At 41.9% G+C, this 18,765-nt stretch overlaps 1 protein-coding gene across 2 annotated transcripts in view; it reads left to right on the top strand.

The window, feature by feature from the left end:
* The first annotated feature begins 7,861 nt into the window (after positions 1-7,861).
* LOC124595513 (2-hydroxyacyl-CoA lyase 1) overlaps positions 7,862-18,765 on the top strand; it is a 125,185-nt gene continuing 114,281 nt past the window's right edge. Inside the window, exon 1 of one of the 2 annotated variants that reach the window (XM_047134277.1) lies at positions 7,862-8,035. In XM_047134277.1, the coding sequence (XP_046990233.1) occupies positions 7,877-8,035 (159 nt within the window). In that variant the 5' untranslated portion in view covers positions 7,862-7,876. Of the gene's footprint in view, positions 8,193-18,765 lie in introns of both variants that reach the window. The other variant, XM_047134278.1, reaches the window with a different exon arrangement.

The following is an 18,765-nucleotide window of genomic DNA, read 5'->3' as shown; positions in this document are numbered from 1 at the left end:
CTAACCCCCGAACCCGCAGGGGGGAAGAATGAGATTTTCACTCTGCAGCGGAGTGTGCGCTGATATGAAACTTCCTGGCAGATTAAAACTGTGTGCCCGACCGAGACTCGAACTCGGGACCCTTGCCTTTCGCGGGCAAGTGCTCTACCAACTGAGCCACCGAAGCACCACTAGGGGTTAGATAGAGATACTGCCTACAGGTAAATTTAAGAGACCTTTGGAGAAAAGAGAACCATTTGTATGAATATGAAGAGCTCAGATGGAAACCCAGTTCTAAGCAAAGAAGGGAAAGCAGAAAGGTTCAAATGGTTCAAATGGCTCTGAGCACTATGGGACTTAACTTCTGAGGTCATCAGTCCCCTAGAACTTAGAACTACTTAACCTAACTAACGTAAGGACATCACACACAACCATGCCCGAGGCAGGATTCGAACCTGCGACCATAGCGGTCGCGCGGTTCCAGACTGTAGCGCCTAGAACCGCTCGACCACCCCGGCCGGCAAAGTAGAAAGGAGTATATAGAGGCGATGTTCTTGAGGACAATGTTATGGAAATGGAAGAGGATGTAGATGAAGATGAAAAGGGAGATATGATACTGCGTGAAGAGTTTGACAGAGCACTGAGAGACCTAAGTTGAAACAAGGGCCCAGGAGTAGACAACATTCCATTAGAACTACTGATAGCCTTGGGAGAGCCAGCCCCGACAAAACTCTACCATCTGGTGAGCAGTATGTATGAGATAGGCGAAATACCCTCAAGACTTTAAGAAGAATGGAATAATTCCAATCCCAAAGAAAGCAGGTGTTGACAGATGTGAAAATTACCGAACTAACAGGTTAATAAGTCATGGCTTCAAAATTCTAACACGAATTCTTTAGAGACAAAAGGAAAAACTGTTAGAAGCCGACCTCGGGGAAGATCAGTTTGGATTCCGTAGAAATATTGGAACACGTGAGGCAATACTGTCCTTACAACTTATTTTAGAAGAAAGATTAAGGAAAGGCAAACCTACGTTTCTAGCATTTGTAGACTTAGAGAAAGCTTTTGACAATGTTGACTGGAATACTCTTTTTCAAATTCTAAAGGTGGCAGGGGTAAAATACAGGCAGCGAAAGGCTATTTACAATTTGTACAGAAACCAGATGGCAGTAATAAGAGTCGAGGGGCATGAAAGGAAAGCAATGGTTGGGAAGGGAGTGAGATAGGTTTGCAGCCTATCCCTGATGTTATTCAATCTATATATTGAGCAAGCAGTAAAGGAAACAATAGAAAAATTTGGAGTAGGAATTAAAATCCATGGAGAAGAAATAAAAACCTTGACGTTCGCCGATGACATTGCAATTCTGCCAGACACAGAGAAGGATCTGGAAGAGCAGCTGAACGGAATGGGCAGTGTCTTGAAAGAAAGATATAAGATGAACACCAACAAAAGCAAAGCGAGGATAATGGAATGTAGTCGAATTAAGCCGGGTGATGCTGAGGGAATTAGATTAGGACTAACAACGGTCAGCATCACACTGACTGTTGTTAGTCGAGCAGCGATCATGTACCAAATAGTTTTATCTTGTGACTTCGGTTTTACATATCTGATGGAATAGAATGACCACGAGAGCAGTTGTTTTTTATTTTTGTGACAATCATTTTATATCAGCTGGTCTGCCTCATGTATCGTTATATCCAAATGGTTTATAAATGTTAAGCTACATTCAGATTCGGTGATGGCACCTTTAGTGTGTTGAAACGTTATCCAGTTAACAGCATTTAAGCAATCTTGGCTTTTGAGTTATTTCTATAAAAATACTAAATACTAGCACAAATTCTTTACAGACGAATGGAAAATCTAGTAGAAGCCGACCTCGGGGAAGATCAGTTTGGATTTCGTAGAAATACTGGAACACGTGAGGCAATACTGACCATACGACTTATCTTAGAAGAAAGATTAAGGAAAGGCAAACCTACGTTTCTAGCATTTGTAGACTTAGAGAAAGCTTTTGACAATGTTGACTGGAATACTCTCTTTAAAATTCTAAAGGTGGCAGGGGTAAAATACAGAGAGCGAAAGGCTATTTACAGTTTGTACAGAAACCTGATGGCAGTTATAAGAGTCGAGGGGCATGAAAGCGAAGCAGTGGTTGGGAAGGGAGTGAGACAGGGTTGTAGCCTCTCCCCGATGTTATTCAATCTGTATATTGAGCAAGCAGTAAAGGAAACAAAAGAAAACTTCGGAGTAGGTATTAAAATCCATGGAGAAGAAATAAAACTTTGAGGTTCGCCGATGACATTGTAATTCTGTCAGAGACAGCAAAGGACTTGGAAGAGCAGTTGAATGGAATGGACAGTGTCTTGAGAGGAGTATATAAGATGAACATCAACAAAAGCAAAACGAGGATAATGGAATGTGGTAGCATTAAGTCGGGTGATGCTGAGGGAATTAGATTAGGAAATGAGACACTTAAAGTAGTAAAGGAGTTTTGCTATTTGGGGAGCAAAATAACTGATGATGGTCGAAGTAGAGAGGATATAAAATGTAGACTGGCAATGGCAAGGAATGTGTTTCTGAAGAAGAGAAATTTGTTAACATCGAGTATAGATTTAAGTGTCAGGAAGTCTTTTCTGAAAGTATTTGTATGGAGTGTAGCCATGTATGGAAGTGAAACATGGACGATAAATACACTCCTGGAAATTGAAATAAGAACACCGTGAATTCATTGTCCCAGGAAGGGGAAACTTTATTGACACATTCCTGGGATCAGATACATCACATGATCACACTGACAGAACCACAGGCACATAGACACAGGCAACAGAGCATGCACAATGTCGGCACTAGTACAGTGTATATCCACCTTTCGCAGCAATGCAGGCTGCTATTCTCCCATGGTGACGATCGTAGAGATGCTGGATGTAGTCCTGTGGAACGGCTTGCCATGCCATTTCCACCTGGGGCCTCAGTTGGACCAGCGTTCATGCTGGACGTGCAGACCGCATGAGACGACGCTTCATCCAGTCCCAAACATGCTCAATGGGGGACAGATCCGGAGATCTTGCTGGCCAGGGTAGTTGACTTACACCTTCTAGAGCACGTTGGGTGGCACGGGATACATGCGGACGTGCATTGTCCTGTTGGAACAGCAAGTTCCCTTGCCGGTCTAGGAATGGTAGAACGATGGGTTCGATGACGGTTTGGATGTACCGTGCACTATTCAGTGTCCCCTCGACGATCACCAGTGGTGTACGGCCAGTGTAGGAGATCGCTTCCCACACCATGATGCCGGGTGTTGGCCCTGTGTGCCTCGGTCGTATGCAGTCCTGATTGTGGCGCTTACCTGCACGGCGCCAAACTCGCATACGACCATCATTGGCACCAAGGCAGAAGCGACTCTCATCGCTGAAGACGACACGTCTCCATTCGTCCCTCCATTCACGCCTGTCGCGACACCACTGGAGGCGGGCTGCACGATGTTGGGGCGTGAGCGGAAGACGGCCTAACGGTGTGCGGGACCGTAGCCCAGCTTCATGGAGACGGTTGCGAATGGTCCTCGCCGATACCTCAGGAGCAACAGTGTCCCTAATTTGCTGGGAAGTGGCGGTGCGGTCCCCTACGGCACTGCGTAGGATCCTACGGTCTTGGCGTGCATCCGTGCGTCGCTGCGGTCCGGTCCCAGGTCGACGGGCACGTGCACCTTCCGCCGACCACTGGCGACAACATCGATGTACTGTGGAGACCTCACGCCCCACGTGTTGAGCAATTCGGCGGTACGTCCACCCGGCCTCCCGCATGCCCACTATACGCCCTCGCTCAAAGTCCGTCAACTGCACATACGGTTCACGTCCACGCTGTCGCGGCATGCTACCAGTGTTAAAGACTGCGATGGAGCTCCGTATGCCACGGCAAACTGGCTGACACTGACGGCGGCGGTGCACAAATGCTGCGCAGCTAGCGCCATTCGACGGCCAACACCGCGGTTCCTGGTGTGTCCGTTGTGCCGTGCGTGTGATCATTGCTTGTACAGCCCTCTCGCAGTGTCTGGAGCAAGTATGGTGGGTCTGACACACCGGTGTCAATGTGTTCTTCTTTCCATTTCCAGGAGTGTTGTTTGGACAAGAAGAGAATAGAAGCTTTCGAAATGTAGTGCTACAGAAGAATGCTGAAGATTAGATGGGTAGATCACATAACTAATGAGGAAGTATTGAATAGGATTGGGGAGAAGAGAAGTTTGTGGCACAACTTGACCAGAAGAAAGGATTGGTTGGTAGGACATGTTCTGAGGCATCAAGGGATCACCAATTTAGTATTGGAGGGCAGCGTGGAGGGTAAAAATCGTAGAGGGAGGCCAAGAGATGAATACACTAAGCAGATTCAGAAGGATGTAGGTTGCAGTAGGTACTGGGAGATGAAGAACCTTGCACAGGATAGAGTAGCATGGAGAGCTGCATCAAACCAGTCTCAGGACTTAAGACCACAACAACAACAAGTATAAAAATATTTTTTTCTTTTGACTTTTTATTAACAAACTTTTCATTGGTTTGATAGAAATACAGTCTTCCTGTGCTTTTGGCTGCCCTATTTCGCTTTTAACTATATCCCAAACTGTTTTAGTTTTATTATCAGAGGTGCTAATAGCAGACATAATGCATATACTTCTGGACTTTTTAATAACTTTTCTTGATACAGTGCAGTAGTTTTTATAATGTTTGATTGTTTCTGTATCATTACTCCTTATAGCTACAACATACGTTTTTCTCTTCTGTTTACAAGATATTTTTATTCCTTTAGTAAACCATGACTTTTTAGATGGCTTCTTACAATTAAGTTTCACTGTTTTGTTAGGGCAGCTGTTTTCAAATGTACTCACAAAGGTACACTGTAACTAGCTGTGGGCCATGATCAGACAGACTTTTCTTAACAGGAAAAGTTATTATTTTATTACATTTATCTCGGTCTATAAAAACATTATCTATCAGTGTGTCGCTTTCCTGTATCACTGAAGTAGGAAAATCAATAGCTGATGTGTAATTGAAAGAGCGAAGTAATACTTTAAGGTCATATTTTCTATCAGATTCTTTCAGAAAATCAACACTGAAATCCATATAAACAATAATTTCTCCCCCTTGTCTGACAGATACCACAACAAAGAATCCTTTTTTTTTTTCAAAAGTAGCTGAAAATTTCCCAGTGGGGATCTACACACAGCTACAGTTATAAAATGACCATTATTTAGTTTAAGCTCACATGCACACAAATCTTCTAAGCAAACAAGAAGCTCAGCTACTTTTTATTAATCCTATTTATATTCTGATGCAATGTACTAAACATTATTTTATGAGAATCTAGAACAAACTCAACCTGCTGGAAGCCCTAGAAATTAACAAACATCTTGCTCACAGACCAGATCTCATCCTAAATGACCCAACACAGCTCAACACTTCCCCTCTCCTAAACTTCATATAATTATCTCTGTTGTTCATTACTCCCCACACTCTCTCTTCCTACATATTACCGTTTTCCTGTATTCATTAAGTTGTTTAGTTATGTTGAAGTTGTCTTTGTATACCATATAGACTGTAGTTTCAATAGTTAAGGCTTTCTTTTAACTGGTACTTGTATTAGTGTCCATGTTTAACACCCCTTGTAGTTGTCTCATCAAATACTGTTCATATTTTACTTTGCTCATTTATTTAATGAAAACTGTTACACAGCCACTGCTTTGATTATAATGTTAATGTTAAAATGCAGTACCACCACACTCTCTAACTGTAGGTGCCCTGAAACACCTCCATTTTCATGCATTTATTTATTTCTGTTTATCTTACTGATATTGCTTAAGTTCCTTACATATTCTGTAGTTACACTGATAATTGTCTCTTCTGTTAATTGGTTTGTGTACCACTCTCCATGTTTCATACATCTTGATGTAGTCTTGTCTAGTACTAATTTTATTTTATTTTATTAGTTTTGTTTATTAATAGAAACTGTTATGTAGGCATGCTATTCCTATTTTGTGCTAAAGGTTTTCCTGTCTACTGCATTGTTCTTTATGTACTGTCAACGAGTTATAACTCGTTGATGTTTCTACTTCAGTCTAGATGTGTTGCTTCTCTTCCAATGTTGTTTTCAAACATTTTAACTTCTTTGGTGATAATACTCAGTAAATGTCTGACGATGGCCTTGTAAGCCGAAAACCAGTTAACAATAAAACTAACATTGTAGAACAAAAGCAAACTGGTGCTTTTCATTTATTAATCTTGTGATAGCCTATTTTAACAACTGTGGTACCTGGCTATCTGAGCATCTCATTAACCTTAATTTCATTCAATCTTGAATCATTGGACACTGATCTTAGCTTAAAAAAGAGGTACTCCCTATCCCTTAAACATTCTCTGCAGTACCATGGAAGAGACTCATTTACTTCCCCAATTCCCATGCCACTACGCACCGCTCCCCCCAATGTAACCATCTGTGAGAACAGCTGCATAGAGCCCCAGAACTAACACTCCTATCGTAGCTCAAACACACTCTCTCTCGGTTGTTTACATTATTTTTACAAAATTTATCTAGACAATAACAATAATACTCCCTTAACTACAGATCACAAGAGTCACTAATGTGGAACACTAATATATGAGTATACTGTTAATATAGCAATGTAATGCGCTTAAAATAACGTTAAAACTCAAAACTTCTATACCCGAAAAAATAGTCCTAAGATCACGTATGGGCGATATGGGCTGTACACGTTTCGAAAGGAAATAAAAGATAGAACTCAAAACGTTAAATTCCACGAGTAGATACTGTACTAATAAATACATGTGTAACGAGGACAACCTAAATTCTTCACTTAATACTTACGCAAAAGTCTTAAATTTGTATGTAAGGCTATGTCTAAATTACACGGAAACTGCCGCTCAGTTATGTTTTTTTTTAATACTTTGAAAGGAGTGAAACTTTTAATAGATAATATGAAATAGGTTGTAATTAACTTAATTGACAGTTATTATAGGATCAATTATTTACTTTCACGAGCTCAATATTCAAGTGTGAGCAGTCTACGCCAGGGCTGACTACAACGTACATAGAACATGAACAAAGATACCACAGATAACCATTGATATTTCATTATTAAACAAACTTCGTTAAATGTGCATTTAAAAATTATTAATAAATAATCTTAAAAATGTCAAAAATGGTGCTGTCTTGAAGATGTACTTTTGCATTTGCTGCAGTTCAGCCTCCTCTCGTTCCTCTTTCGATGGGTAAGTTACAGGCCTAATGCGAAAATGGGAAGTGAAGTTAGGTGAACTGTGGCACAGTACAGCGTAATTTCTTGTAAAACGGATGTACTTGGCTAGCTTGTCACCCCTGTGAGCATCGATAATAGGTTTTGTGCGGAATTTCACTGGAATATTCGCGCAAACAAAGTTGGCCCTCGGCGAGGTGTCAGATGGCAGCGGTTGGAAATGGGGAGTGCGAGAATACATAGCTTCTGTCATACTCACAAATTTCTTCTGTGCCGGCTTCTTTCCACATGGTGACTCATTTGATTTGTACAGTTTAATGAACGTTACCGTCTCCATTTATTAGGGCGTTTTCTGCTTGGTGAACACAAACAATTATGCCTTTGCCTTCCTGAAGAATCAGGCTTTAGTGACTGAGACCCATTAGGTGACTGCACATCATCGATGACGATGGCACTCATTTCATCACAGAGCAGTTTTGGTGAACTGGAGATGTCCTACAGCACTCCTTCACCTTCAAAACATTCCGTTCCACCATCACTCATATCACTCCTGTTTTTTAAAACAACATGACAATAATAAATGCTTCTCTTGCGTTGGTTTATGTAGTTTTACGCCAGTTCCAATATAATTGCGGCACATGCCTTCTTTGTTTTTCGACGTCGGGTTGCCAACTGATAAACGGTGGTTTGGCAACTGTCAACTAATAACGGGCAACAGGTGCGAACTGAAGACAGGTTCAGCCAATCAGCTGTTCTTGTTTGTACACGTTCCCGTGTTGTTATGCTTGCTGGTGGAAGTGAGTGTCATGCTTGATTAGATAACGCATAATGACGTCTTACTGAAGTTCGTTTTTGCAGTAGGGCAAAGTGTTTAGGCCTTTGGATGCAAGAAAAATGACTGACACCGAAGAAATAGATGGAAATACTATTTTGGCAGAAGCCTTGAGAGACCAGGTTAGAATAAACGTCTCCAATGTATAGGTGAAAGACTTGTGTGATGTCTGGAAACATAACGTAATAACAATAATCATATTTCATTGCGTCTATGGTTACGTATAGTTGCTAACACTTGTATTATGAATAAATGTAAGTCGCCTTGAAAACAACGTAAAGCAGACAGTACGTAGAAAGTACTGAATACATCGCGTTTTTTCGACGTGACATGTTTTCAAACTATATTTCGCCTGAATATGAACTGCATCCAAGGACAAATCGACAATCCTTAAGGCAGCGTAAATATAATTAAAATTACATTGACTAGTATTCAGCAAAACAAATTAACCCTAGAACCTTAAAGAGGGGGGAGGGATATTACATTGCTACAGAACGAGCTGAAAATTTTGTACTCCACGCTTGATTCAAAGAAAATCATAATTTATAGGTTATGCATTAGTCAATTACAGTTATTAGATCTCCAATGGCATGTTACATACCAAATTAAGTACAAAATGGCCTGTTTTATACCCTCCTGCAATCATAGATTTTACAAGGGTTTAGTAAACAAGGGTTTATATTGAAGTAGTTCCCATATTGTACCTAGGACCACAGTTAACACTGTACCTCGAAGTGACCACCTGTCAGCTTTTTCCACATTCTGTTTAACTGAGTTTATCGTCAAAAGTGCACACTTTTTGAGTCTCTGTTCGTATTGCAAGATACATAAATTTTCTTATAACTTATTCAACAACCTCCAGTATTCTGTTATAGAAAGTAATAGACAGCATTATTCTACCATTTTTTAATGCTTGAAGTTGATGTCCCTTGTTATGATAACTTGATTTAACTGTCAAACTATTACTGGAGAAATATTGGTTTCTCCTTTAATTTATTTACAATATAACGTGGTATTGCACCCAGAAAACGTTTAACTGACTCTGGTTGCAGAAGCCTAAACAATTATATTAGTGTTAATTATCTGTTATTTTTCCGTTTTAAAATCTTGACTTCATTTATGTTTACTTTTATGTCTGTTATGAATTCCACAGTGATGGGATATAAATCCCCACTTGCACAGGGTTAACGTATAAATAAATAATCATTGGTGCATTCTAAATTCTAATCATGCTATTTTTGTTACATTGTGGATTTATATCCTTGCTTTTGTAAGAGACTGTTCCGTGTGCCAGTTGTGTGATGGTATTTTTTGGATTACATTATGGATCTTCCCTTTGTAAGAACTAATGTGTGTTGTGCTTCTTGTAGACTATAGTGTAGTTGTAACATACGGTTTTTGTTTCCTTTACTGCCTTTTTTTCATTTAAACATGAAATATTTGGTTTTTGCAAGTTTATTTTAATGTGTATAAGTTATTTTGCTTTTTTGATTTGTTCACTCATTGAGTTCTTCAGAAGAATTATCAACTAACTTCTGCCAAGGAAACAGGCCTTAAGTCAATCAATCAATACAGTATTGCAGCTAGCAAAAATTGGCCATGAAATCATGCAACAGTCATTCCATTGGCTTGAGGCAATGTTTTATGCTTGAGAGAAATGTCTTCCAGCAAAGCAAACTTTACTGGGTGTTGTATGGTTCTGTGCAAGATTCAAGTGGTGGTCAGTTTTTTCCTCCATGTCTGTGTACCAATCCCTGTATTCCTTTGACATTTTTCATTATTAATATTTCCTTTTCCTCTATATTTTTTGTTCTGGTGTAACTCATTTGCTTTTTGCCGTGATTTGTGCATTCATTTGCAACTTTTGTTTTCGTAAGTTAAGTTTAGTAGAAAGGCCCTGGTAGAATGTAAATAATTAGCTCATTGTTACTTCTGATGACTATCCCACCACATCATGTGATGCTCCTCATGTAGGCTTTCGAGTTTGTTTATCCCATCTAGTGCTTACATCCTTAACTCCTCAATTTCGCCCCCCTCCCCAGGGGTATCACAGTTATTTTGTGGGTTTGTATGTGGCGCACACAGGGCCCCGAGCTATTGCAGCCCTTTATTTCTTAACTGACTGCATTTCCCCTTCACCGTGCCCCCCTCCCCCCTCCCGTCCTCGCTCCTTCCCTGCTGACCCCTCCTTCCTCTCTCTCGGTGTTCTGATTTATGTCAACCTGGCTTTTGACCTATTTCCCTGTATTGCTTTCAATTTTGTTCCTTCTGTCTGTTCTATTTCATTCTTTTTTGGCATTTAAGTCCCTGCTTGAGGTTTGACCTCCACTCCCAAATTTTCTGTTCTTAGCGCGAGCTATTTCAGGAAGAACTTGCTCCCTGATGTCTACAGTGTGGATTCCTCATCCCCCTTCCTGCCCTGCTCGAGCCCTACCCCCCACCCTCACTCTGCTAGGTCATCAGCACTTGAAGCCATTCTGTGTGGTGGGCTGTTATGTACCTGTCTGGGTGAGCCTGATGACAAAACAGGGATCACAATACTGATACCCAAGCCGTTCCCTCCCAGTGTATGCCAAGAAGTGGTTGCTTGTCTTCCTGGAGCATCGGAAATCCTGAAAACGTTCACCATACCATGTGACCCTTGCTGTGGTTGGGTGGCGCTCATGGGGAGAGCCCCTGGTCGGAGTATGTTATATCAGAGCAGATGCTTGGAGCATGAAGTATATCAAGCTGCAAAACTTTGGCTGTTCTCAAACAGCCTCTCTTCAAATGGTAAAGGATCATTGAATGCTGCTTCATATGACCCGGCAGCCTTCCCTTCCCTGGCTACATCGTGGGAGGTGAGCCTAGTTCCCTGTCTTAGGATGAAATAGTTTCCCTGTTACCTTGTCTGCACTAGGACAGACAGGGACACATTCACCACCACAAAGCTATTGGTTTCTGTGGAGAATATCGAGGAAAAGTTTGGTGAAGTGGAGTGTCTCAGTAAGATGTGTTCGGGCTCCCTGCTGGGCAAAGCTGCTTCTGCTGCCCAATATGCAGCTCTTCATGCTTGTGATCACCTTGGCAATGCCCAGTGTCTATTGTCCTCACCAGTCTCTGAATATGGTCCAGGAAGTGATTTTTCATAGGGACCTCATCCTGCAAAGTGATGAACTCCAGGCTAATCTGGAATGATGCAGCATTCATTTTGTTAGACGTGCGTAGAAGGTTCGTAAAGACAACAGCACCAATATTGACGCCTTCATTCTGGTTTTTGAGAAAGATACCCTCCCACAGAAGGTCAAGGTTATGTGCTACAGATGTGATGTGAAGCTGTACTCCCACCACCCATGTGAAGCTTTCGGTGCTGGCGTTTTGAGTATATGTCTTCCCGCTATACGGTGGACCCTCTGTGTGGTGACTGTAGACATCCACTCCATGAGGGAAGCCCCTGTGTACCGCCACCTGCGTTTATTAATTGTCATGACCGCCACCCTCCTTGCTTGCCAGACTGCCCAGCTTACAAGAGAGAAAATAAGATCGAAGAGTACAAGTCCGTGGATTGTCTATCTTATGCTGAGGCTCGCCAAATATGTGACAGACTACACCCAGCGTCACTTTCTTCAACTTTTGCCTCTAGTCCCAGGACAAGACCTCCCCCCCCCCCCATCCCCCACCCCTCAGTGCCCCCCCCCCCCCCCCCCAGAGGTGCCATCCCCCCCTCGCAACCTGATTCTGACATCTTATTTATGAATGTCACCCAATTCTTGTTGGTGATGACCACTGACTGACATGATGGTGCTTTGGCTTCTTTATGTCTAACCTGGACTCTCACCACACGATAATCCAGTGGAATTGCAACTGGTATTATCGTCACCTACTGGAAATACAACACCTTGTTTCCTCCTATTCTGCAGTCTTTGTTGCTCTTCAAGAAATGCACTTACACAATGACCACTCTCCAATGGGCATTCTGTCAGAACCGTTACGGCTCCAGGATGACACCTGGAGGGGTCTGCACTTTGGTTCTTGCCGATGTCATTTGTGACTGGATCCCCCTTCATACCAACCTGGAAGCAATAATGATTAGAGTACAAATGATTCTGGCAATAATCACTTGCAATGTCTCCCTCCATCCAGGCTACTTCCTTATGTTGAACTGTTTACCATAATACAGTGACTCCCACCCCATATCTCCTCCTCAGGGACTTCAGTGTGTGCCACCCACTGTGAGGGAATGCCACTGCGACAGGTAGGGTCTTCTAATTGAGCAACTTATTACAGACTCTGATTTGTGTCTCCTCAATGACTACCCACTTCAGTGCTGCTCGTGGCACCTTTACTGCTATCAATGTCACGATCTGCTATTGTGGCTTTCCTGCGTTAGTCACCCCATGATGATCTTTGGCAGTGACCACTTCCGGTGATTATATCGGTTCCCTGCTACCACCAGGCAGACAGCCCCCTACGTTGGGCATTCTGCTGGGCCAATTGGCCTTTATGTATGTCTGCTGTGCACTTCGATGCCTCTCTCTTGAATTGCATTGATGCAGTCATGCAGGGTATCTCTGCCACTATTCTTCATGCTGCTGGCACTGCTGTCCCCTATCCACAGGTTCCCCTCATCGCTGACCGCTACCATGGTGGACCAAGAACGTAGCAGTCACTGTCCAGAGTATTGCAGAAATATAAGCGACACCATTTACAGACCAAACCCTTTGGTTTCAAGCGTCTCCGTGCTCCTGCTCCTGCTCCTGATTACCATGACAAAAGTACTTTGTAAACTGCTTGAGAGGATGGTTAGCTTCCTATTATGTTGGGACTCGAATCTTGTGACCTTTTGTCCTTGTATCAGTGTGGTTTCTGGGAAGGATGATCTGCAACTGACCATTTACTTAGTTTGGAAACAGCAATCCGACAAGCTTCTACTAACCGCTGGCACCTTGTTGTGGTCTTATTTGACCTACATAAGGCATATGACATGGCTTGGTGCCATCAGATTTTATTTACCCTCCACGACTGGGTCTTTCACGGCCCTCTTACAATTTTAATCCGTGGGTTTTTATCCCAACGGCTCTTCTGGGTTTGAGTTGGCACTTCACTCAGCACCCCTCGGATTCAGGAGAAAGGTACCCCATAGGGTTCCATGTTAAGTGTCACACTCTTCCTCATAGCCATAAATGTGCTTGTAACCTCTTCTGGGCCTCTGGCTACCCCGGTGTTGTATGTTGACGATTTTTGCGTCTGGTGCAGCTCCCCTTCAGTAGCATCTGCTGAGTGCCAGCTCTGAGGCGCTATCCAATGGGCCTCTGCATGGGCTGTCTCCCATGGCTTTCAGTTCTGCATGGGCTGTCTCCCATGGCTTTCAGTTATCTCCCTCCAAAACACAGGTTATTCATTTTTGTCATCAACCCACAGTATGCACTGATTCAGAACTTTATTTAGCTGACCAGCTCCTAGATGTTGTCTTGGGCCTTATTTTTGATAAAAAGTTGACCTGGCTGTCCCTTATTTGCCACCTGAAGGCTACGTTCATGTGGAAGCTTAATGCTCTCCACCTCCCTTATGTTAGTCAGGTTTTGCCACAAATATATTTTTCCCAATTCGCTTCAGTACCTCCTGATCAGCTGTTCAGTCAATCCATCCAATATACAGCAGTCTTATGTAACACCAAATTTCAAAAGCTTCTATCCTCTTCCTGTCGAAACCATTCAGTGTCCATGTTTCACTCCTTCGAGGCCATATTTGAGACATACCCTTATAAAAGGCTTCCAGCATATAAACATATATTAGATGTCAACAGATCTCTCTCTTTCAGAAATGCTTTTCCTGCTATTGCCAGTCTACAGTTTATATCCCCCTACTGCAGCCATACTCAATTATATTGCTGTCCAAATAGCAAAACTCATCTATTGCTTTTAGTGTCTCATTTCCTGATTTCATTCTCTCAGCCCCACCTGACTTAATTCCACTTTATTCCATTACCATTGCTTTAATTTTATTAATGTTTGTCTTATAATAAATTTTTAAGGCACTATCCATTCTGTTCAGCTAATTTCCAAGTAATTTGCTCTGTCTGACAGAATTATATGGTCATCAGGAAACCTCAAAGTTTTTATTTCTTCTCCCTGAAACTTAATTTCCTTTCAGAATTTCTTCTTGGTTTCCTTTACTGCTCACTCAGTGAAAAGATTACATAATGTAGAGGATAGGCTACAACCCTGTTATATTCCATTTTCAGACACTGATTCCCATTCATGTCTTTCCAACTCTTATAATTGCAGTCTGGCTCTTGTACAAATTGTAAATAACTTTTTGCTCCCTGTATTTTATCTTTGCTACTTTCAGAATATGGGTAAGTACATTCCAGTCAATGTTGTGAAAAGTTTTTTCTAAATGTACAAAACCTATAAATATAGGTTTGCCATCATTTCTAAGATAAGTTATGAGGTCAGTGTTTCCTTGTATACTCCTACATTTCTTTGGAACTCTAACATATCTTCCTCAAGGTTGGCCATTACCATTCTTCTGTGAATAATTTATGTATTTTACAGCTATGACTTATTAAACTGATCGTTCCATAATATTAACACTTGCCTTCTTTGGAATTGGAATGATTCATTTTTCTTGAAGTGTCATATATCTTGCACCAGGGAGGAAATATTTTTCATCATGTCTGGCTGCCCCAAAAATCAACAGTTCTGAGGGTATGTTGCCTACTCCAGGAGCCCTGCTTTAGTTTAGGCCTTTAAGTCCTCTGTCGAATGCTTAGCATAGTATCATATCACCTATCTTATCTCTAACTTCCTCTTCCCATTCTGTATTATTTTCTTAAAGTCTATTTCCCTTGCATTCTCTGCTTTTGAAAGTCTAAGCCTTGTCTCTGCAGCCACAGCTTTCTCTATTAAGTTATCCTCGTCATCTCCATGTATGAAGAATGTCCCATCTCACTGATCATATTGTTTCAATAGAATTTTCTCAATCATACCCTTATTTTACTCCCTATGATTGCACCATTGAAAATGCTTTGGAGAAGGATATCATATCTAATCAAGTGACCAATGAGTTTTGCTTTCTACTAGCCTATAACTTTCAGTAGTTCTTTCCCTTCCGTATTGCTTCATTTTTTTGCCAGTCCAGCTAGTTCTGGTAATTGTCCTCCAAAGCCACATTTCCGCATCTTCAAAGCAAACTGTTTTTCTCATGTTCAAGTTTCACATCCATATGCCAGAACACTCCAAACAAAGGTCTTTACAAATCTTTTTTTAGTGTGGAATCTGCTGAAGTTATCAGTAGAAGGTTTTTGTTACTTTGGAAGGCTCTTATAGCCAGTGCTATTCTTGTCTTGAGTTTCTTGAAACCTCTATCGTTTTCATCCAAAGTGCTGCTGAGATAGCGAAATACAATAATTTAGAGTTGCATTTTTGTGCCAGTCTTATAAGCACTTCCTTTCTTGCCTTTAACATTGACTTTGTCTTTCTGGTATTTACCTGTGTTTTTGTTATCTCTTGATTTAAGTCCTTAAACATTTTTAGTTTCGTCTCTGAGTCTGCCACTGTTGCAGTGTCATTGACAAAGCTGATGCAGTGAATACAGGAATCATTACATTTGATTCCAGCTGTCATTTATTTAGTTATTGTTATTGTCTCTTCAATGAACATATTAAATGACCAAGGTGATAGAGAATACCCACGTCTTTCTTCGCTTCTGGCTTTTTGCTTCTTTCTTGCTACCAGTAAAATCCAGTTCAATACTTTGACTTTAGTTATACTCAAAATTACTCACCTCTTCTTCCAGCCAAGACCAACTTTGTACATTGCTTGAAATAACTTCCAATCAACCATATCAAATGCCTTTTCTAAGTCAATAAATGCTGTACATGTTTTAATGTTTACTTCTAATCTTATTTCCAAAATCGGCCTATTATCAGAGTTACTTGTTCCTTTCCCAGTCCTGAAGCCATATTGATTATTGGCTAAGTTCCAATCTATTTCCTTTTAACAGTAACAATTTTGATGAATGTGACAGAAAGACTAGTGTTGTATAATAACGGTCCTTTGCATTCTCCCCCCCCCCTCCCCCCTCTCCCAACCCCTGAATAATGGAAGAGTTCTACTTTTAGTAGAGTCAGGTGGTATTATGTCCCGCTCATACATTTAAATACCCCAGTAAACAAGTTATTTTGATGTTGTCAGTACAGTTTTGTAGGAACTTTGCAGAGATGTCATCTATAGCAGTTGATTATCTGTACCTGAAGGAAATGGGTACCAGCAGGAGTGCATACATAATATACAGTACATGGAGTGTGGTAGAAAAATCCTTACTTTATTTTGCTGGGCAGAAATACATTATGGTCTGCACTGGTCAGAGGTTCGACACATACTAAATTGTCACAGATCTTATCATTCCAGTGAATGTTTATTTGGTTAGTCACAGGTTACATATAGTTGCTGTGTCACTATAGAGCTTCTTTTTCCCCCTGTCCCATAGTGTGGAGCATGGGAGAAGGGAAGCTTTGCTAGGAGATGAAGTCTGCAGTTATGCCGGAGATCTCATAGTCTCTGAGGTGGGAAGGAGGCTTGAGGGCATGTCCATATGAGAAGTAGCTGGTATCAGTGCACTGTTGTCGATAGCAGCCTCAGCAGTGGTTGTAGACGGTGGATTTTCCAATGGTGTAGTTCTATTGACAGCTGTAGCTGGGACACCCACATTGTAAACTAGGGCAGTTATGATGAGAGAGCCCTTAGTATTGAGCTGGAACATCAGTTACATTATGTCTGTGTTGGCTGGTATAGGCATGGTGTGGTGATAACATTGCAAAATCATGCTGGCCCCAGATCTCCTATCTTTGCACTGCTCGAGGACGACCATGTTTTCATTGACAAGCGTCACAGATATGTCCTCGGGGAGAAAGTAGGAGAGGTTGAGCTGCAGTGTGAAAGGGGTAGAAGCTGGTTGGTCAGGTGCAAGGCTGGATGGCGGCTGAAGAGATCATTCTGCGATGGACTAAGCTGTCTTCAATCTGTTAACAGAACTATCAGTCATTTGGCCTCAATCATGATGTCAAATGTATTTGTGCCATGAGTAATAACTTTGAGGGCTCTGTATGGTGGATGCAGGGTCACACCCCAGGGTGTGCGAGATTGTGGATGAGATTAAAGATTTGTTTATGAAAAGGTTTTGGGACAACTGGTCAGACCTAGTCGCAGGACACATCGCGCCAAACTGATTTTGTGAAACCGGGGAAGGTATGTTGTTCAAGTTTGCAGCCTCTGGCCAGGTCATGAAAAAGGTTATGGAAGTCTTGATCCACGTCTTGTATCTTAGCGATCCAGTCGTAATTGAGCTGGGCAGAGGAAGAGGTGATGCATGACAAATAGTCTGCAACAGTGTTGGCAGCGCCTTTGATGCAGCGTGCGTTGGTCGTGAACTGTGAAATGAAATTGAGGTATTGAAAACGCCTGTGGGAGGGGTCATCAGACGGGCTGTGTGATGCCCCAGGCAGGGTACGGTGATCTGTGTAAACAGTAAAAGGTCTGCCCTCTATATATTTTCGAGAGTAGCAGATGACCTTGTATAAATAGCAAGTGGCTCACAGTCAAAGTTCGATCACTTACACTGAATGTCTGAAAGTTAATGAGTGAAAAACTGCAGAGGCTTGGGAATGCCAGCTATCTCCTGTTGTAACATGGCACTGATAGTGAGGTCACTTGCGTCCGCTGTTATAGGAAGGTGGGCATTAGGAGACGGATGAGCCAGTGTAGTAGGGTGCAGTAAGTCATCCTTGATTTTATCGAAGTTGGTATACATAGGATGTGCCAACTTGGGGCAGTGTCTTCCCACAGTATTCTTCCCATGCAGAAGTTTGGTCAGAAGGAAGAAGAATCTGAGCTGCATATGAGATGTGTCTCTTGTAGAAGTTTATGATGCCTAAAAATCTGCGTAACTCTTGGTAGATGGAAGAAGGTGTTAAGAGTCTGGTTGGTCTTCTCTGGTGTCAGGCGGATGCCTGAGGTGCCTATGAGGTGGATGACAAATGGCACGTGGGCTTGCCGTAACTGACATTTGTCTTCGTTGATGAGAACCTCACAGGCAGCTAGTCTGTCGAACACTTGTTTTAAGTGAGCCTTGTGTTCTTCCACTGATTGTGGGAATATAAGAATGTCATCTATGTAGGCATAACAAAATGGTAGATTGAACAAAACTTTTTCAATAAAACGTTGCTACGTTTTTAAACTGTAAAACATATACAAAACTCAAAGACTCCTAAAAGTGTAATTATCGCTATCTTTGGTATGTCCTCTTCTGCCTTGGGAATCTGGAGGTACTTCATTTTGCAGTCAAGTATGCTGAATATTTTGGTGCCTGCCAGCATGTGGGCGAATTCCTGTAAGTTAGGGACTGGATAACTGTCTATAATAGCTTGGTAATCGAGCCACTGGTAGTCGCCATGTGGGCACCATCATTTGTTTTTTCTTAAAACAAGCTTTATAGGGGCATCCAGGGGCTATCCAATGGGTGAACGATGCCTGCCTCCATTAGTTTGTTGATGGTGGCCTTCGCCACTCTAAGTTTTTTTTTTTTTTTTTTTTTTTTTTGGGGGGGGGGGGGGGGGGGTAGGTATTGAGGTCTATGTCAGACAGGTGAACTGAGTGTAGTGTTTATACAGTGAACAGTACCATCGCGGACAGCACAAACTGCATGTGGCCTGAT

This window comes from Schistocerca americana, chromosome 2 (assembly GCF_021461395.2).
Source record: "Schistocerca americana isolate TAMUIC-IGC-003095 chromosome 2, iqSchAmer2.1, whole genome shotgun sequence".
Lineage (NCBI taxonomy): Eukaryota > Metazoa > Arthropoda > Insecta > Orthoptera > Acrididae > Schistocerca > Schistocerca americana.
Note: the sequence above shows the minus strand (reverse complement) of the source record. Positions and strands in the feature narration are given on the sequence as shown.